The sequence below is a fragment of the Euprymna scolopes genome, chromosome 12 (assembly GCF_053919585.1).
Source record: "Euprymna scolopes isolate OS-2025 chromosome 12, ASM5391958v1, whole genome shotgun sequence".
NCBI lineage: Eukaryota > Metazoa > Mollusca > Cephalopoda > Sepiida > Sepiolidae > Euprymna > Euprymna scolopes.
The window spans coordinates 89604442-89624308 of record NC_136493.1 but is presented as its reverse complement, the minus strand read 5'-3'; the positions used below and the strand labels follow the sequence as shown (position 1 = coordinate 89624308).

At 36.7% G+C, this 19867-nt stretch overlaps 2 protein-coding genes across 2 annotated transcripts; both read right to left on the bottom strand.

Moving 5' to 3' along the window:
• Positions 1-1713: 1713 nt before the first annotated feature.
• On the bottom strand, positions 1714-2592 carry LOC145291086 (uncharacterized). Its single transcript, XM_080136602.1, has one exon. The coding sequence runs from the start codon at positions 2590-2592 to the stop codon at positions 1714-1716; it is 879 nt and encodes a 292-aa protein (XP_079992728.1).
• Positions 2593-4380: 1788 nt separating this feature from the next.
• LOC145291085 (uncharacterized) lies at positions 4381-5997 on the bottom strand. Its single transcript, XM_080136601.1, has one exon. The coding sequence runs from the start codon at positions 5995-5997 to the stop codon at positions 4381-4383; it is 1617 nt and encodes a 538-aa protein (XP_079992727.1).
• Between the last annotated feature and the right edge of the window lie 13870 nt (positions 5998-19867).

Here is a 19867-nt window from a genome sequence, read left to right as displayed (position 1 = left end):
TTAAATACAAAACCTCGAAAGTGTAGAGTTAACTCCACTTTTCCTTTACCAAACATGGCGACTTACATAGCTGAAGAAGGGTACATCGGCAAATATCACTCCAAATGAGAACATTAGTATTCAAATAATACAAACAAACTAAATATCTGGGATTTCTTTGGGTAGAAAGTGTTCGACAGTCAGACCTAGAAATATTTCAGTTATTAAAAAAGAATGCCAAATGCCTGCACAAACAAATATTACAACTTTACGCGTTTTCCTTAGCATGGTTAAACGCTACAATTCATTTTTATCAGAATTTCATCAAGTTCATGCACCTCTCAGCAGCTTTTATAAAAAGGGTGTATCAAAGAAATGGTTCACTGAGTGTCAGTTTGATTATAGTTTAGTTTTCTCGGTGGCAGTCAAAAAGTAAGAGCTCGTTCATCCAAATCACTGACACCTGCTGTAATGTGCTACATTGTTACCATTTTTGCATTCCAAGAAAGGTATCCCCGTCCATACAGCTAACCATCTGTAAAAATAGTCCTGATTGCTATTGGATTATGATTTCTTCATCAGATATTGTTCAACTGATGCAATTAGACATGCAGATGTTTTGTCTAGAGTCATGGATAAACAAAGCAAAGTCAAAGAGGATTCAATTATTTTATCACTATCTGTTGAGTCAGTGTTGACATTAACTGTCAGAGCACTGCTAATCAGTTCACAGATGATTTCCTGAGACTACATCTTCTGACCCCTTACTTATAATAGTGTTGGTGGACAACCATAAAAAAATGGGTTGTGATATTTAAAGACAAAAACTTGAACCCTTTTGTAAGCATCAATCATCATTGTCGGAAATTGATGGGTACATCATTTTTATGATTGTTCCATTAAAATTGCAAACTTGTATATCGAATAAATTTCATTTTAGGCATCAAGTTATTAGCCAGATGAAAGTTTTAGAACGTACGGTATAAGATATGAACCAACAGAAGAACTGAGCCATAACTGTTGGATTTTAACCGACTAAAAGGGGGACGTGTTTCTGCAACTCAACGGGTTAAACCAGAACTCGACGTAGAAAGAAAAAACAATGAAACCCTTACCTTACGTGGTGAACCTTTCACGCTTTTTCTTGATCAACAGGAGTTGCAACGAATTGCCTCGTTGCTTATAACGACTGATCGTCTTTGTAACAGTAACTATGAAACGGGCGGCTGGACGAAAACAAAAAGAGCAACCAACAATATCACCGATAGGGGGTGTTTTTATACCCACTAGTCGCTTCTATGTAAATGTTAAGTCCGATCCACGTGAGTGGATAAAAACAAACACTATTATAAAAGCAGTCGACCAAGCACTTTCAACCCTTTTGCTTGAACGACTGCCACACAGAATTCCATTGCTTCACCCCCCCCCCACATCGAGTCCCGGTAAGTAAAAATTATCACACATTCCTATATCAAAAAAAAAATAAACAAAAACGAAAAAAAGAAAAAAGTATTTTACAGGAGGTGAGATGGGGGAAAAGAGAAGGGAATTCATTTTTTAGTTGCAGTTTTTAAGGTCTTGCCTGAGACCTGCACCAGAAATTTCTGGTGCCTTTTAGACACCTAACAAACTGGGTCTACCCCGACGCCTTGGCCTGCACGTTGGACAATACCATTCTTCTTCTGGGGGCGCATCTACTAGGCCCACACAACCAAAATGGAACCAGTCATTACACTAATCACAAGCCACCATCGGTCTGAAATCTTCCGGTTTATTACATGCAGGGCAAATCCAGATTCTAACACTCTCATCAGGTCGGGAAGATATATTTTGGTCTGGCACATGCTCTGGTTCATGAAGAATTTCCTCCATATTTTCCGAAAGAGAATTAATCTCCAGAGGAAATAAATGATTGATGGAATGGGTCAATATAGCTCCATTTCCTTTTCTTACTCTTGCTAAACGAACCAACTCATCCTTTCCTTCAATCAACTCCAGGACTTCGCCTATAGACCAAAATGGTCTAGTTTTAAGGGGGTCCTTAATTAACACTATATCGCCCGCTTTGATGGCATTATTAAAGGAAGGGTCAGATAACTCCGGAATTTTTTCTCTAAGGCTCAACAGGTAATCTTCGTGCCACATCTTTCTAAATTTCACTAAATTTTCTTCGCGAAGATGGAGAGTCTTCTTTAAATCGATCCGGCTAAGTGGCCCCGTTAGTCCCAGTTCTTCATTGTCCAACCTTATTATTAAACCTTGACCCACATTTGGATTCATGAGAGAGTTTGGAGTTAGGCAATCCATCTCATTAGAACTTCTATAAGTCAGAGGACGACTATTAATGGCACGCTGGATATCAGATAACATGGTTAATAGACCAAAATAGTCAACTTTTCCTCTTCCTATAGTTTTGTATGGACAGGATTTAACTGTCTTAATCGTCCTTTCCCAAGTACCTCCATACCAAGCTGAATAAAGTGGAATGGTACAATGTTTAAGGTAGTAAGAACCAAACTTCTCCCTGAATTCATCAGTGATCAACTCCTTATCAATTATTTTGGCTGCAGAAATGAAAGTCCTTGCATTGTCCGAGTAGAGATGAGAGGGCATTCCATTCGCATTTGTGAAACGAAAAGGCCTATAAGAATGAAGATACAATCATATCTGGGACTAGTTCCATGTGAACAGCTCTGATAGACATGCAGGTAAAGATGAGGATATACATTTTATAGTCCTTCACTTCTCCCTTAACCCAGATGTGACTGGTGCAATCCACACCGGTATGGAGATATGGTCTTACTAAATTTACTCTAGAGCTAAGAAGGTCTGTTGCATTCGGTGTCGAGAAGGCAGTGCCATTGTATCTTTTGCACTTGGCACAAGTACTCAGGAGTTTTTTTTACAGCCTGTCTGGCCTGTGGTATCCAATACCCCTGTAACCTTATTTCATATAAGGCTGTTGCCAAACCCAAATGTTGGTTTCTCTGATGAGTGTCCTTTCTAATTAAACCTGTTAAATGGTGTTTTTTAGCCATAAGAATTGGATTCTGCACCTAATAGGTATGCCATTCTGATCCACTTATCCTTCCCCTTGAACGAATGATATTGGAAGGATCCAGGTATAGGTTTAAGTTTTTCACTAGTTTTGGTGGACTTTTACCTTCAGGATCCAACAAAAAATTTAACTCTGAGGCAAAAGATTCCCTTTGCATTAATTTTATCAAATAAATTTTTGCCAGAATGTGATTCTCCTCACTTCTCTTCAACGTTTTGTTGATAAACTTGAAAACCAAAGTCATTACATTAACTAATCTGTTGAAGTTGGAAAATCTTTCTACAGAGACTATAGGGGGACTTTCGTTTTTATGTCTCATAAACAAATTCATTGCAGGATGAACGCATTCCTTTTGTTCTTCGGAGAGGCAACCTAACTCGACCCTGTTCCACTGAATTTCTTCCTGCTTTATACACACAGGGCCTTCATACCAATAGGAAAGGTTTTCCTTAAGTCTTTTAAAGGTTAGTCCTCTTGTGATGTAGTCAGCTGGGTTTTCCTTAGTTGGCACGTATTGGAAACTCAACTCCAACTTCATCTCTGACCTGATTGTTGCCGACATTTGCGTTATATCTTGCAGCCTGTTGCATGCAAAGATGTTTTTTTGTGGTTATCGACTTTGATAGTATCCAAGCCAATACCACTTGAGCGTCTTTTAGAACATATATTTTTCTATCAGGGAGTTCTTTAAGGCTTTCTTTATAAAGGGAAAACATTTCAATGCCAGGAATACTGACAAAAGCTCCAAAGTGGGGAGTGATTTACCTTGTAAGGGTGCTACTTTGGCTTTAGCAAACACCAGTGCTGACTGTCCATCCTGTACGGCATATGCTGAAAAGCCGTATGCGTAGGCATCACAAAATAGGAACAATTTTAGTGGCTTATTTTCGTCTAGGACTCTCCTTGGAAATGATATAGAACCCAATTTTGTTAAGTTCTTCGCCAGAGCTTTCCATGTCTTTTTTTGACTCCTCTGGAACTTCATCATCCCAATTAACCTTTTGCTTCCAAAGTTCTATCAAGTACCCTAAAACTTTCTCCACACCAGAATCAAACCTTGACAGAGTTCCATCTGCCGTCATCTTTTTCGCAACACTGCACTGTTGGAGTTACAGGATTGTATCTCAAAGTTACCCTCTTGCAGTCGCTCCTTCACCGTTGTGTATAATGTAGATGGAGTATTTATGTCATTTCCTGTTTTCACCAAATTGTCCACATAAAAGTTCGACCTGGGAACATTCATCTGATGGAAATTCTTCTGAATGATATTTCAAAACATAATTTAATATAAAGGGACATTGAAACCGAATAAGATGGTAGAGTATCTGTAACAATGCAAGTTGTCACCTTTCTTTAAAAAGAAACAAACGATTGTGGTCCTTTTCCAGGTCTAGACGAATCATAAGGAATGCTTTCCTTATGTCAGCCAATAACACATATTTGTTGGCCCTAAAGGGAATCAACAGTTCCAACATGTCTCCCATTAGGTTGACTCCTGGAGAGGCTGCCTCATTCAGAGATATAGAATTTGCCCCCTTGTAGGAACAATTGAATACAGGTCTAACCTTCGTAGTCGTCTGATCAGCCAGTTTGAGTACCGGTCTGTGCGGAATCCATATATAATTTTGAAAGTCTTCTAGAGTGACTGTTATTTCCTCTATAATTCCTTCGTCTTCCTGTTGCTTAAAGACGTATTTCTTCTCCAGGTCTTTAATTACTCTTTCTAGTATTCTAAGAGCGGCATTGTGGTTAGAAGGCAAAGACTTCACTTTGTCTTCATACCATGGCAGCTGTACATGGTATCGGCCATCTCTGTAGGATATAGTGTTCCTAAACTTCTGTACCATCTCCTCATCCACGATGGAGAATTCGTCTGTGACAGGTAACCCTAGTGACTCCATGCTAAACATACTTTCCAGTCCTCTCTGCACGTTTCCTTCTTCAAACCAAGCTTTTAACGGGTCTAGGTATTTCTCCACTGGGTTCAGCACAAAATTAATTTTGTACTCTGAAAGTGTAGGTGTTTTTTCCAACAAAGAGGTACAATTAATTTTTGCCCCTCTCTCTACTTTGTGCCTTGGTTTTAATTGATTCTCATGCATGAAGCAACGGCAGTTGCCAAAGGGTACAAGTTCTTCTGGAGTGGAAAAAGCGGCTCCATACATGCAGGGGACGATTTGAAACGGTTCTATGAATTGAATGGCGTCAATTCCCAATAGCCCCTCAATTTTCATATAATTGTCTCTGGGATTATACTTAATTGCCAATTGATGTCGTTTCAAGTTTTTAACTATCTGCGGAAGCTCCCGTAATTCATGTGAAAGATTCAATTCACAGGAAAGAACTTGAAGAGCGTGAACTTTCTCAGGGATAAGTCTTAATTCCACAGAGGCCTCCTTAAAAGGTCTTGTTTCTGAGCCCAAAAAGGTTTTCACTTCCAACCTATTTTCTTTAGCTGTAGAAAGACAATTCAGTTTTTCCAGCACAGAGGTATCCAAGTAGGTCCTTTGGCTTCCGGTGTCCAGGAGACAATTTATTTCCAACTGACTATTTCCCTTTCCTACCACTATGTTGATTACAGGAGACATGAAACCGTAGCTGTAATCATTCGTATGTAAACAGGTGTCCACGCGCACCTTGCCTCTCTTGTCTGGGCACATTGCTGTCACGTGGCCCTTAATAGTGCAGCTGCTACAGCTACTATTTCTAGCTCTCAAAGGGCACATTGCTCCCCTATGTGTCTTTTTTAGGCATCTAAAACACAGCCAAAGTTCCTTGCACCTTGTAATCCGGGTTTCATGGGAGATGTAGTAGGGACAACTTTCCGAAAGATGCTCATGCTTCTTGCAAAACTCATTTTGTGGTTTTGATTCCACCTTGGTATTGAAAGCCTTCAGTGAGGAATGGGATTCATCTTTCTTTTCTTTCCTAAGTTTTGGTGGAGGTCTCAGCTTAGCCATAGGGTGCTATTCAGGTTTCTTAACAATCAAAAACCGCTTAATAATTTCTGGTGTCTTTAACAGGATTACTGACAAGGTTGGGTATGTTTTTCCAGCAATCCTGATCAGTTCATTTTTTATGTTGGCTGGTAATTTTGCAAACAATACCTGAGAAATTATTATTGCACCTGCCGACATGTCATCATATAAATCACAGCTGTATGATGCTCTAAGTTCCCATACATCCGCCTGCGTTTTTAGCATGAAGTCCTTCAACCCCACCAAATCTTTAGGATTCTCCAAGCGAAAATCTAATATACCTTGGATTATTTCGCCACGTATTTCTTCCTCATTCAAGTATTGTTCCTTCAACAGTTTTAGAGCCACTGAATAAGTGTCTTCAGAAACTGAAAGGTGGTTAATAAGTTGAAGGGCTCTACCCTCAAGAGAACACCTAAAAAATACAGCTTTCCTGTTGCCGATGGTATTGACAACGCACAATTCTCAAACTTGGTGAGAAAGTCCTTAAAACTTCTATTTCTTTCAAAATCCCTTTCACTGAAATGTGGCCCTTTCAGTTTGATTTTAAAAGGTTCTACTAAAAAGGAAGAATGTGCGGTTGGGTTGAAGGACTTGGTTGGGTCTGGGATACTAGTGGCTTCCTGACTATGAGGGTTGAAGGTTGGTTCAACGTTGGGGTCCACCTATCTTTTATAGGGACCGCTGTAGTATTTCCTTCACTGACTGCCCGTACAACACCCAGTCGGTGTCGCACCTCTCTCTTAAATTTAAAAGAAGCCTGAAATAGTTCGGCAAACGATTCAGCTTCCTCTTCGGAAGCATGTTCCTCCATACTCCAAGACACACCCTCTAGCTCCTCTAGCCATCCTTCTATATCCTTTTCAAAAGATAAAAATACATTCAAGGACAGAGGTTCTTCTTCCATCCCTACCACAGTCATCCTTATTTTTCTTTGAAGAAGGTCCAGTCTTCTCTCTAGTTCCCTTCGAGTAACAGGGTCGTTCATTTTTTTTTTTGTGATTCGTTGCAAAGTGTCGGATTTTAACCGACTAAAAGGGGGAGGGGGGCGTTTCTGAAACTCAACGGGTTAAACCAGAACTCGACGTAGAAGGAAAAAACAATGAAACTCTTACCTTACGTGGTGAACCCTTCACTCCTTTTCTTGGTCAACAGGAGTTGCAACGAATTGCCTTGTTGCTTACAACGACAGATCGTCTTTGTAACAGTAACTATGAAACGGGCTGCTAGACTAAAACAAAAAGACCAACCAACAATATCGACGATAGTGTTTTTATACCCGGTCGGGTTATATAGCCGTCTACACAATATGTTCTTATATTTACGAACGTATATGGATGTGTTTATTTTCTGTTTAACGTGTTATATATTTAATTGTCTCTAAGATGTTCAGTGTATATATATTTTAAGCGTATATGTGATCGTTTAGTGATGAGTATATAAACAGGACATATAAGATTTATGATAAACGGTCTTTACAATAATAGGGAACGAGAACAGCTTTCTTGGAGGGGGGGGGTTAACATCGGTCAATAGTGAAACATACCTTATCTATCTGGGTTGATTTTGATTTAACGGATTCTTGAAAAAGCTGCAAATTAAGATTTATACGATCCAAAGTCTTGATTGTATTTACAGCAACTTTATTTCCTAATGTTTATTTTTAAGGAGAATCTCCTGTTTCTCCCTTTAAAATAAATAAAATCAATTTTATTAAACTCCATATAACGTTCTTTGTCTATTTTCCAAATTTTATAAAAAAACTCTCCGAAGATTTTGAATTATGCATAAACTAAATCACAGTCAAAGTATATAATCGATTTCGATCTGAAGCCAAATCAAGTTTCATCGTGTTTCTATCAAATCTCTCTCGGTTGTTTGTTTCCAGCTCAGTTTTGATTTTCATTTTCTTTTACCTTAAAGTGTCAATTGGAGCACTTTGTCAGCAATTCTCTTTGGGACCAATCTTAGAGTATTCCGGATCAGCTTAAATGTCGATTGCATATTATTGACAATTTGAGTTGGACAGACATTTCGATAGATCACCTTTTCCAGACTTCTTCCAGAGTTTTGGATGAGCAGAAAACTATTAAACCCTTCTCACTTACTCACAATCTTGCTAAAGCATTTCTTTTTATTGAAATAGCGCCAGGCAAAACATGAAGCCACTTGACTAAAGGAGCTAAAGATACTACCTCAAGGTCCAAAAGTAGTCAATGATTAGTGTCAGGCTGATAAGTTTCGACCAGATAACTGCAATCCTTTCCCCATGATAAGAAACATCGGTCATGGAATGTGAGGACTAAAGGATAAAATAAGGTATTCGAGTTGGGAGGTTGCAGAAAGTAAACCCAAGGACCACTTTCTATTCTCTTTCCTGTTCAATCAACAATGTAGTGCCTTAAACTTAGGAATTCCTGCATCTAACGACACATAAGACAGTCAAAGTTTACCATCGTTTTCGATTCGAAGACAAATCGTTCCTTCAATTTCTTCAGTAAAATTTCTCTCGATTGTCTTTTTCCAGTTTATTTTTGGTCTTCCTCGTTTTTCTTGGCAATTCTTAGTTAGCAATTACTTAAGTTGGCAATTCTCTCTGGGAACAGTCTAGGGGTATGTCCGCGGCAGCCTAGACATCGTTTGTAGATACTACTTGCTGATTAGTGCGATTTCTAACTTGTTAGTTGGTAATTCGATAGCTTCATTTGATCCCTTTGAACGTTTGTGTGTGTGTCTGGTCACGAATAAGCTCCTATATATGGTTGACTATTATAGAAAACTGATCACATATAATGATAGAAGATGTATCGAGACACAGGAATGGGTATGTTTGATCTGGCATAATGATGATTCATTAAAATTGTGGGGTCTGCGTACGCGCCTAGTCCACAAAGTATGAAAATAAAAAATTAAAAAATTTAAAAAGAAAAACGTTTACAAGTGTTTTTGATATAGATGTACATAATAATACTTTGATAAGGATGTTTTAACTTAAATAGGGATGGTATGATAAAATTATGGGGTCTGCGTTCGCGCCTGGCCTCCATAGAATGGAAATAGGCACAAACTTTAATAAAGACTTTTCATATCTATCTGCGGAAGTATACTTTGATAATTGTCTCAGTTTGAAGAAATATGGTATAATAAAATTATGGGGTGTTCGTTCGCACCTGACCTCCATAGAATGGAAATATGTCACAAAGTTTAACAAGGTTTTTTAATATAAATCCACAGAATATTGTGATAAGTGTTTCAGTGTGAACAGGTATGGTATAATAAATTATGGGGTTTATCTATTTTATTTTTACTTTCATCATATTTTGCTTTGGTTTTCATACCCCCAAATTCGAAGCTATCTCTTTACAACCCTTCTTTTTCATAACCTATCATATTTTCATAAATCAGAGTCCATTTCTGTAGGCGGTTTCTGAACCCAGTCAACGACTGGTACTTTTGCTAGTATATATATATATATATATATATATATATATATATATATATATGTGTGTGTGTGTGTGTGTGTGTGTGTGCATAAATATATATATATATATATATATGTATGAATATATGTGTGTGCGTGTGTGTATGTATATATATGTATGAATATATATGTATGTACGTATGTATATGTATGTACATATATATGAATATATATACATCTATATATATGTATATATGTATGTATATATACACATGTATATATATATGTACGTAGAAATATGTATGAATATAAATATACGTGTATGAATATATATACATGTATGTATATATATATATGTACATATATACATGTATATATGCATGTATATATATATGCATGTATATATATGCATGAATACATTTATACACACACACACACACACACACACACACACACACTCATATATATATATATATATGCATTAATATTCTTGCAATGTTCACATTGTATTCGTATATACGGCTGTTCAGTTGTATCCATCAATCAATTTTAAAATGATTCATTTGTTCAAATCGTTCAATCAAGGCAATTTCTGTCAAAGTTAATGTGCACACACACACACACACATACATAAATATATATATATATATATATATATATATATATATATATATATATATATATATACTAGCAGGCTTAGTTGTAAAATGCGTTTAAATATGATTTTTTAATTCATACAGATTTCGTACTATTATTATAGAACCAATCGTCTATTGATTATTACATTGTACCCAATACGTAGTAGTTATTTCAAAAGTTAAAAAAATGAAGTGGGTGCCATCAGCTAGAATCGAAACCCAAAAATTTAGCACTACAGCCTAAGCCATTACTGTTTAAACTATCGAGAGATGTATCAGAAAACTGTAAAAATTAAGCGACTTTAACCTATAACTGTATACTTACTCATTCAGATCAGCATCTTTTAATTTTACCTGATAAAAATCAAAGCGAATTTGTTCCACAGGTCCAAATTACCTATACATAAAGTTTCAATTCTATAGACTAAAAGTTGAGAGAAAGGATTAAATAAATATATATGTATATACTAGCAGGCCCCCCGGCGTTGTCCAATCGTAAAATACACTTAAATATGATATTTTAATTTATGCAGATATTCGTATTTATTATAGAGTCATATCTTGATCTATTATTATATTATACCCAACATCCAAGTAAAAACTATTATATTACTCCCAACACCAAAGTAAAAAAAAAAAAATTATATGATCCCCAAGATCAGAATAAAAAATGACTTGGGTGCAATCAGCTCAAATCGAAACTAAAACATATAGTGTTACAAGAAAAGGCTGTCCCCTTTTCCTGTAAATAAGAAAAACATTAGATAAGTGGAAAATGAGATTAGGATAAGCCGAGACTCGAACCTTATAAGCAAGGTTCAGAATAGATTCAGAATCTGAATGTTAGAATTTAGCTATTGTTTTGGAAATAGTTTTATATTGTTTGTGTTGTAAAAAGAATTAATTGTTCATTCTTTTATGAAAAAAACTGAATTAAAAATGTCAGCTAAAAAAGAATGAACAATACAAATTAAAATATATTTAAAAAATAGGTTAGTTGAGAATTCTTTGTTTGAAAAAGTATATTTTGGACAAACATGTGCTGAGCCACGTGAGTGGTTACGTTTAGAACCACACATCCGACGTCATAGCAAAAAGGGAATTCTCAATAATAAGAGAGAAAAGAGTCGGTAGTCGAGCAGTTGAAGCAGAACAGCTGAGTCTGCTAGCCAGAGAGAGAGAGAGAGAGAGAGAGAGAGAGAGAGAGAGAGAGAGAGAGAGAGAGAGAGAGAGTTGGAGTCAAGGTCCTTTGGAAGCGAAGGAAAGAACATTGAACCATGTAGTAACGAATTTGAATTCCTGACGTCATCATCATTTCGACCGGTCAAATGAAATAAAGAATCACCATCGATATTTGTAACTGTTGTCTTCGTGTCGTCATTCAACAAGTGAAGGTAATGTGTTAATCATCTTAATATGAACTTTGTATAACCCCACTCCCTCACAGTAATGTGCCCTCTCCATCGTAAGTAATGATTCACCCCTCTGATGTAAAAAGAACTGATCACCCTCTCCTCTCGCTAATAAATATCATAAGAATCTACAGAACTGTAATATGTATAAATGTCTTCTCTCTCTCCCTCTCATCATTGTCAATCCTGTATTACATGTTCCCGTCTCTCTTTAAAATGTACCCGATATATGAACCCCAATATGGACCTATACAACATTTATCGATTTGGTGCCGTGAGACATATACAATTATCGCCTCTATTGCATGTTGCAACCGATAGGTAGCGATATCACCTTTCTCTCTCTGTTTTTTTTTCTGAGTGGTATGCGGCCCTTACGCATGCCACGTGTATCAAATGTCTTTTACACATGCAACTAATTCTGTAATGAGATGAACTTTCGTGTACTATCGAGCCTTATCAAGGTAAGCTCAAACATTACAACTTATGAACAAACAAACTCTACATTCATGAATTACCATGAGAACAACTTTAAACTAAATATTTAAGCTCAGATCATGCCTAAATATATGGTCTTATGCATTTTTCACCCAAAGTTATTGCCTGTAAAAAAGTGTATAAATATTCTTTCTTGTTTTAAATAAAGTTTACTGTTGTATATATATATATACTAGCATTTAATTCCGGCGTTGCCCGGGTGTTTGGAGGTGTATGCTGAGCAAATAAAAAAAAAAGTGGTAGTAGGAAGGCAGGCTCGAACCCGCACTGTGAAAGAGGAAAAGAACGGGGGAAAACGTGACGTTTTTGCTATTACGACCACCGTCAAACCGGAAGTGACGTCGGGTTAAATTAAGGCTAGACAATCGAAAAGAGGGGATGACTTTCGAAAATATCGTTGAAGAAAGCGACCCCTCCCTGTAGAAACGTACCCAGTTGAGGGTGAAGAAATTAATGTTTTTAGCCAATTTTTCGGTATTCGTCGTCTGAAGGGTCGAGCTTCAAAACGATACTGATCTTATGGAAATCCGTCGCCTCTGTCGAAAGTTTTAGGCAGACATGCAAACATGCATACATACATTTATATATTGGTAGCTCAAATTTTCGACCCAAACCGATTAAAAAGCTTGCCCTATCTCTGAATACCTTTATGTCAAATTTCAAATGTTTAGACCAGAAAGTGTCTGAGTAATTTAATAGATACCACAGAGGTCAATTTTTTTTTAAAAAGTTGCCCTTATATGACCCCTTAACATTTATTGTTTTGGGCTCAAATCAAATTATTAAGTAAAATCCTTGTTCAAGGAACCTATATCTAAAATTTCGATTGTTTATACCCAAAATTGTCGTAGGAGTTTGGTAGAGTTCTCAAAAGTCAAATCGTTGAACTTTGACCCCTTATCAGCCAACCGATCACAAAGATTTTTCCAAATCTCAGTATCAAATTTCGAGTGTGTAGACTTAAAATTGACAGAGATATTGTGTAGGGAAATGTACACAGACACACAGACACGTTCACTTATATATATATATATATATATATATATATATATATATATATATATATATATATATATATATATATATATGAAGTTGGTATCTATTTTCGTTAATTTATGTCATTGAATGCGCAACGCATACCACAAAATAACAAACTGTTTTTTGGTGCAGGGTTTCGACTTAATTTGATTTTCGTTGCAAGGTTCCAGAGAGGGTATATGTTTGTCTTTCGAGGCCCGCAAGCGAAGTCTCTCTATCTGGTACAAAAAATGGCTTTGATGAAAACCCCAATTTTCCCCTCACCTCTCTGAGATTAGCATTTCCTCCTCTTTCTTTCCTCTTTTTTCTTTCCTTCTCCCAAAATCCTTTTCTTTCTATAGTAGACCCCTCTTCTCCTCTCTCACTTTCTTTCTGTCCAAATCTCTTCCGTTTTTCTTCCTTTTCTTAACAAATATACTTTTTTATCAGTTACGCTGGAGGTCAGCCGTCCAGCAAAACAAACCCAGCAATCCTTTCTGCGTGTTATCTAACTAAAACGGTGATGTTGCCCAGATAGGGAAATTGTATAATATACATATACAAAAATTAAAAAAAAAAAAAATTTGTTTAATCAATAAGTGCTGTATATTTACGCATATGCAGAAGTATAGGTTTAGTCGACTTAATCTTGCTAAGTTCCATGTTTTTTTTTACAGCTGTGATCCGTTAGTATCTATTTTTGCAGACTAAAAAATTTGTTTCACCTGTCCAAATCCCCTATATATCAAGTTTCAAGTGTGTATACTAGAACGTTTTCGTCCTAATGTATGCACAATATAGAAAATATGCATATGTGTGTGTATGCATGTATGAATACAGATTATTTATGTAAGTACTATATAGTACATATTTAAGAGATGCGCCATGGTTTCATTGATGTGGATTGGCAGTTTACCCTAAAAAATCCATTAAAATCACCAGCGATTCACGAAATGGAAACAAATCGAATAATGGAGTTCAAAAAGAATGCATGGACGAATCTCACGAGTGAATTCACTTAAGCGTTCCTTTTGAAGAAAGTGGCCTTTCAATAGATGTGGACTGTATCTTAATGTAGGTTTCGTTCATAACTAAGCAATGAAATAATTGCTGATGACTGATATTACTTTATTTTCTATTTCAGTGATTTATTCAAATTTAGGATGATAGTGACCGCTCTCCTAATCCAATTACAAGCAACTTGAGTATTTATTCAAGGACGGTGATTGAGGTCAAGACCAACAAGCACGCTCACAACAAGATCGACTTGCTAAAGGTTTTATCATTCATTGCTTTCGACAAGGACATGATCACCAAAGCATGTTACTCATTTTGCATCCCCGAGAGGTGGTCTTTTCTGCCGACTTTGTTATATTGAAAAACCATGTAATTAAATCTAACTGTAGTAAAATAAACTGTCGAATTTCTGCAAATAAAAATTTTGTTTTTAATGTCTACTTCGTGTTTGTTTTGTTGTTATTGTTGTTGTTAAATATCGTATTTTGCTGCAAGATCCTACGCCAGTAAGAAAAGATTATGTTAGTTAATATGAATTTCGGAAGGGTTACGTTAAGTACATGTCAGGGTAGCTTGGCAGCAAACGAAAATAGACACAGTGCACCTAGCATGATTGATGCGAAGGTTCAATGGTCAGCTCCCTACGCAAAACGCGCTAGAAGGCAGGTGTTGAATTATTAGATAGAAATAACATCACATATTCCCGACACATGACAGAGTTTCTAAGCTGAGAAAGTGGCGAGACCCAGACGTACCAGGCAATGTAGAAATGAAAGTGAATATTTCCCAGAGATTTATCCATTTGTCGAACATTTTTAAGGTAAAGTAAGAAAATTAAGTACAAAGGAATCTATTTTAGCCTGTCTTTTAGTCTCTCCACTCGTGAACGAACATCTCTCCCTAATAAAACCTTTGAAGTTGCAACAAGTCTCCATTGTTCCATTATAGTCGCTGAGAACCCTATACTTACAATGGTAAATTTGTACGAGTTTATTTGCTGTGATCAATGGAGTGAGTGCCTTCCAAAGAAGCATTGACACCATTGTTCGATTTTGGTTTGGTTTTTATGTTTTACGACATATCAACCCATTTTTATGTTATTTAATGTCAAATCTGCAACTTTGCAATGTAGCATGGAACAAGTGTGTCTTGAAAAGAACCCTTATGCTGGTGAACTGTGCATACCACGTGTGGTTGCATTATCGATATGTTATAATTTCTTACATTAGTGTCACTTCAGCCCGTTCATTCCATTGGTGGAGATGAGGGCTAGAAGGTATGTGCTCGAAGCCCCATGAATTTGGGAATCTGCAGAAATCACTGTGTAATTAGTCGCATTGTCAATTATCCTCTTTTTACACTTGTTTACCCCAAATAAGGCATATTTAGGGGCTTCTATTTGGGACCATGTTTACAAAAGACTATGTAAGGAAATAAACGAGATGTTGGTTTATATTACATTTAAACTTCTTGTCAGTACAGTAAAGGGAGGAGGAAGCAGAGAGGGAATTCCAAACTCTAACAATGCAAGGGATGAATCTATTCTAGTAAAAGGCTCTCCAGCATCTAGGGATCTCTATAGTGAAAGGGTTGGACTTTGCTGCTAAATGGGTTTGTCGGAGTTGTATATGTGGAGGGGGCACAAATGCAATAAGTTCATCAATGCACATTCTATTAAAATACTTGATGGGACAGTAGTTAAAGCTTGGTTGAAAGTGCGGGACCTATTAAATTGGAAACTGTTTTTTGAACCCTGTCTTAAGAGGTGGAGACTAGTTGTATGGCAACAATACTCCATGCATAGGAGAACGCTGACTTTCTAGAGGTACATGATACTCTTATGTGTTAGAAATTTTCTAGAACAATAGAGCGAACCCAGCTTCGTTGTATCTGTCTTGGTTCATGAATGTTAAGTCGAGAAGCTTAAAGGATGAGCTCTCGGATAAAGTGTTATTAGTCATGGCTATCAGTGGTTGAAAAAGCTTCTTGTACTTGTTAAAGGAAAGAAGTTTAGTCTTAGTAGCATTAAATGTCCCCATCCATTTACGGCCTCATTCCACTACAGATTGAAGGTCATTTTCTCTGGTTTCAACTATTGCTTTTGATACTGTTGATTGTGAACCATGTGTTCTAAAGATAGGTTTGAGCACTTTAGCAAGGGAGTTTTACTTTGTGCTCGGGGCTGGCTTATTTCCACAAAGTCTGAATGATCATCGACTAATACTACAGATTATTGGCTGTTTAGTTCAAATCAGTCACCGGCCACACGGTCAGGGTGGACTAGTATTGGGTGGGTCATCAGTGGTTGTCACTGTTGCTGTGATTGGGTTATTGACAGGTTTCACACATTCAAATGGCTTTAATGATCTCAGCGTGCATTTATGGCCAGAACATTAGATTACGATCTGTGTTCAGTGTATACTGAATTCTGTGTGTGCTGGTGATCATCTCGAGTCTAAGTTTGGTTGGTATCATGAATCGTGTGCGTCGGTATGCCAGGCCATTTTTAGAGCACAGTTCATCACGGTTTGGTCAGTATTCTTTGATGTTAAGTGAACCGATATTTTTGTTTATTAGCCAGACATTTTTTGTGACTTTTATCAGTTTCGTTAACATTGTGTCATGACCAGTTTTTTTCTCAAATCTGCAAGAGGCTTTGCTCTATGACAAAGAGATTATCTTCCATATTGATCGATATATCTATAAAAGTGAGAATGTGAGTGGGTGTGAGGACACTTCTCAACCTATATATTCAATGAATTTTAGATCTACAGATTTGAAATTGGGTATATAGAGTATTCAGACTGGTGGAAATTTTTTTAATTGGCTTTCATCTGGAAAAAGGGGCTGCTAAGAGGTCAAATCGGAAAAATTGGTACTTAGGTCATCGGATATTTATCGCTTTGTCTACTATTTCACGACTGCGCATGCGCGAATCGTTCACATTATGTTAAGAATAAGTAGGTTTGAAAACTCTTTTTAAAATTTGTGTCAAACTGGCCTATTGGTTATCGTACTTGACTGTCTTTAGGTTTTGGTTCACATCTCAGCCCGATTTTTTACGTACTAGAAGTGAACTGTTTAAAAAAAGAGATAATACTCGCATGCACAAGTTTCAGTTTCTTTTTTTTTTAACTTCATTTTTATAAGGAATTTAATGTTAAGTTTCATACCGGAAAACGCCGGGTACATGTTCTAGTATTTAATAAACTTTCTGCGAGTACTTGTAATTGGAATATAGTGAAGTTATTTTCCGTTGTGGTTGGAGCAGTAGGTAGTGATGCACGAAGTAGTGTATCTTATAGTCATTGACTCTTATCCGAAAGTGGCCTTTAGGACTAAATAGTGACCCCCTTGATAAATAAATACATTTAAAAAACTGTTACAGACATGACGATTATGATAATGCATTTTTCCCCTATGAAAATGAAAGTAATTTACACAGACTAGCGTTGCAATATCGACTTTAAACAATAAGATTTAATCTAATGTAACGTTCACCAAAGAAGCAAGCGGCCATGCGTTTGTGCTTTTTAAAGCCCTTGATCTCGCACAGATCTCACATGGTCACATGACACACCTGCTAATGAGGCATGCCGGACATGATAACAGGGAGGAGTTGGGAGAGCGTTAAAAACTGCGTTCCGTGATTAGTGCTCTGCGTCTCATCAGACTTTTTGATCCTATCCGTGTAGTGAAATTTGCTTTACGATTCGTTAGAATTTTTCTTTTTTGGTTTGCTACATCTAATCTCGAAATCAGTATTTGTCCATTTTGACACCTTTTAAGGAAGGAAACTATAAATTAAACATTAAGTCGTTATTTACAAAATGACTTTTAAAATAAAGACAGGCATTGATAAATACGAGAGCTGATCGAACATGAGAAAGTTTGGATTTCGAAAATGAGGATAAATGCGAACGAGTTTTAAAAATTTTTTTTTTTATAGTAGGTGTGTTTGTGTGAAACTAGGCTGTAAGCGGCACCTATAAAAATCTTCTTTTATTTCGTGTCTTTCATGATTAAACCGGCTGAATAAAACGCTAAAATTCACTAGTTGAATAAACAAAGTGTAGATTTTCTGTTCATTTAGGATGTTAGCATATTAGTGAGTTATGAAAAAACGGTTTAACAAAGATGATAATTATACACCACACAAACGTAAGAAACAGCGAAACACCATAATAATTCGAATCAACATAAACCGATAAACATTTCTTGCAGGTACATTGCCGATTCTATTGCGTTATATTTAATTAAGAGATGCAGTAAGTGATACGATGTCTATATTCGTTGCTCTGATTTCCTAACAAATATAAGAGTAACGTAAGATTTGATGGCTCACGCTTCAAATGTAATGCTGTTAATGTTACCCCGAAGTGTGGGGAGGGTGAGAGCAAGAGGAAAAGAAGTATGGAAAAAGACAAGAGGAAATCAACAAAATTATATGAAAAAGGGTTGATGGAAAGACAATGGATTGGAAGTTGTTCACCAAGAAACATAAAAGGAAGCTTGAATGGGATTGTTGATCAAGGTCGATGATTGGGACATAGAAGACCTATATATTTTAGGGTTCGTTTGAGGAGTATTAATGAGTATTGCAACAGTTGAGCAATGTTTGCGGATAGTTTTGAGTTTGCAGAGTTTAAGTCAGTTGCAAATTGTTATCATGACATATATTGGGTAGATTTCTAAAAGTATTTTGTACATGTTTTTTACGTCATTATCAAATCTTTACGTATTTAGGTGGCAGTTCGCCACCATTTTTTTCTTGTTCGCATATATCGCTCGAATCTATATGTTTTTCGAACAGATTAAATATTTAAAGTGAGTAAAAATACTAAAAACTTTTCCAGATAGAAAAGTAATGTGGATCCAAGGTTAGTACCACGGAAGGAAAACACAGGACACGAATTTGGTGTAAGGAAGATAACTGAAAAGGTTACAAAGATTTGATAAAGGGTAAGCGCAATTTACTATCTGGTGGTGTCCAATATGGGTAGTCGTACGCACTGTGCATTACTAGTAGTCCTACTGATTCTATAGTATTACGATATTGTCCCCTCAGAGTGTTATCTCACATCGTAATATAGTACTGGAAAAGTCTATGATGCGGGTAAGTTTTAGTCTCGCAATACCCTCCTTTCAAGAGTTTTCTTTTTTTATTTTATTTTTTGAAAAAAAAAGGGGAAAAAAATAAAACTTCATATTTCTTCCTCTTGGGATTTGTGTCGAGTGGTTGCGTAATTTTTCTTTTTCTTCCCAAGTATCGCACTTCCAAGGAGACCTGGGGCGTGTCGAAATGGAAGTGATCAAATATTAAGTCGATTGACTCTTTACAGGTATTTTGTGGTAATTCCTCCAATTCATTTGGTGGCATTTCCTGAGCTGGTTCATATGATATTTGTAGGTGTTTTTGGTCCCTGAACGATACAGACTAGTTCACCAATTGTTTATTCGATAGTGCTAACTCCTCAGAATGTAATGTTCTTGATAAGGACTTTATCGCTAGAACAGAAACATTTCTCATGGGGCAAGGTGGTTTCTTGAACTTTGCTTGCCGTGGAATAAGTTTATCGAAGGCGGACTTGACTTTTCTTGCAAACATTGTTCCTTCAGGTGAGCGTCCTATAAATATGTTCGGATTAGGGGTTATTCTATACTCTTGCAGAAACTGTTGCAATGCTCTTTCCGTCAGTATACCTAGTGCCCTTTTTACAACCCTCTTTAGAGTGTCCACGAACTTCTCTGCCTGACTATTCGATCTGGATAATACGGAGGGGTTGTAATGTGGTCCATCTAATACGATTTGCGAAAGTCTCTGAATTTACTTGACGTGAATTGAGTGC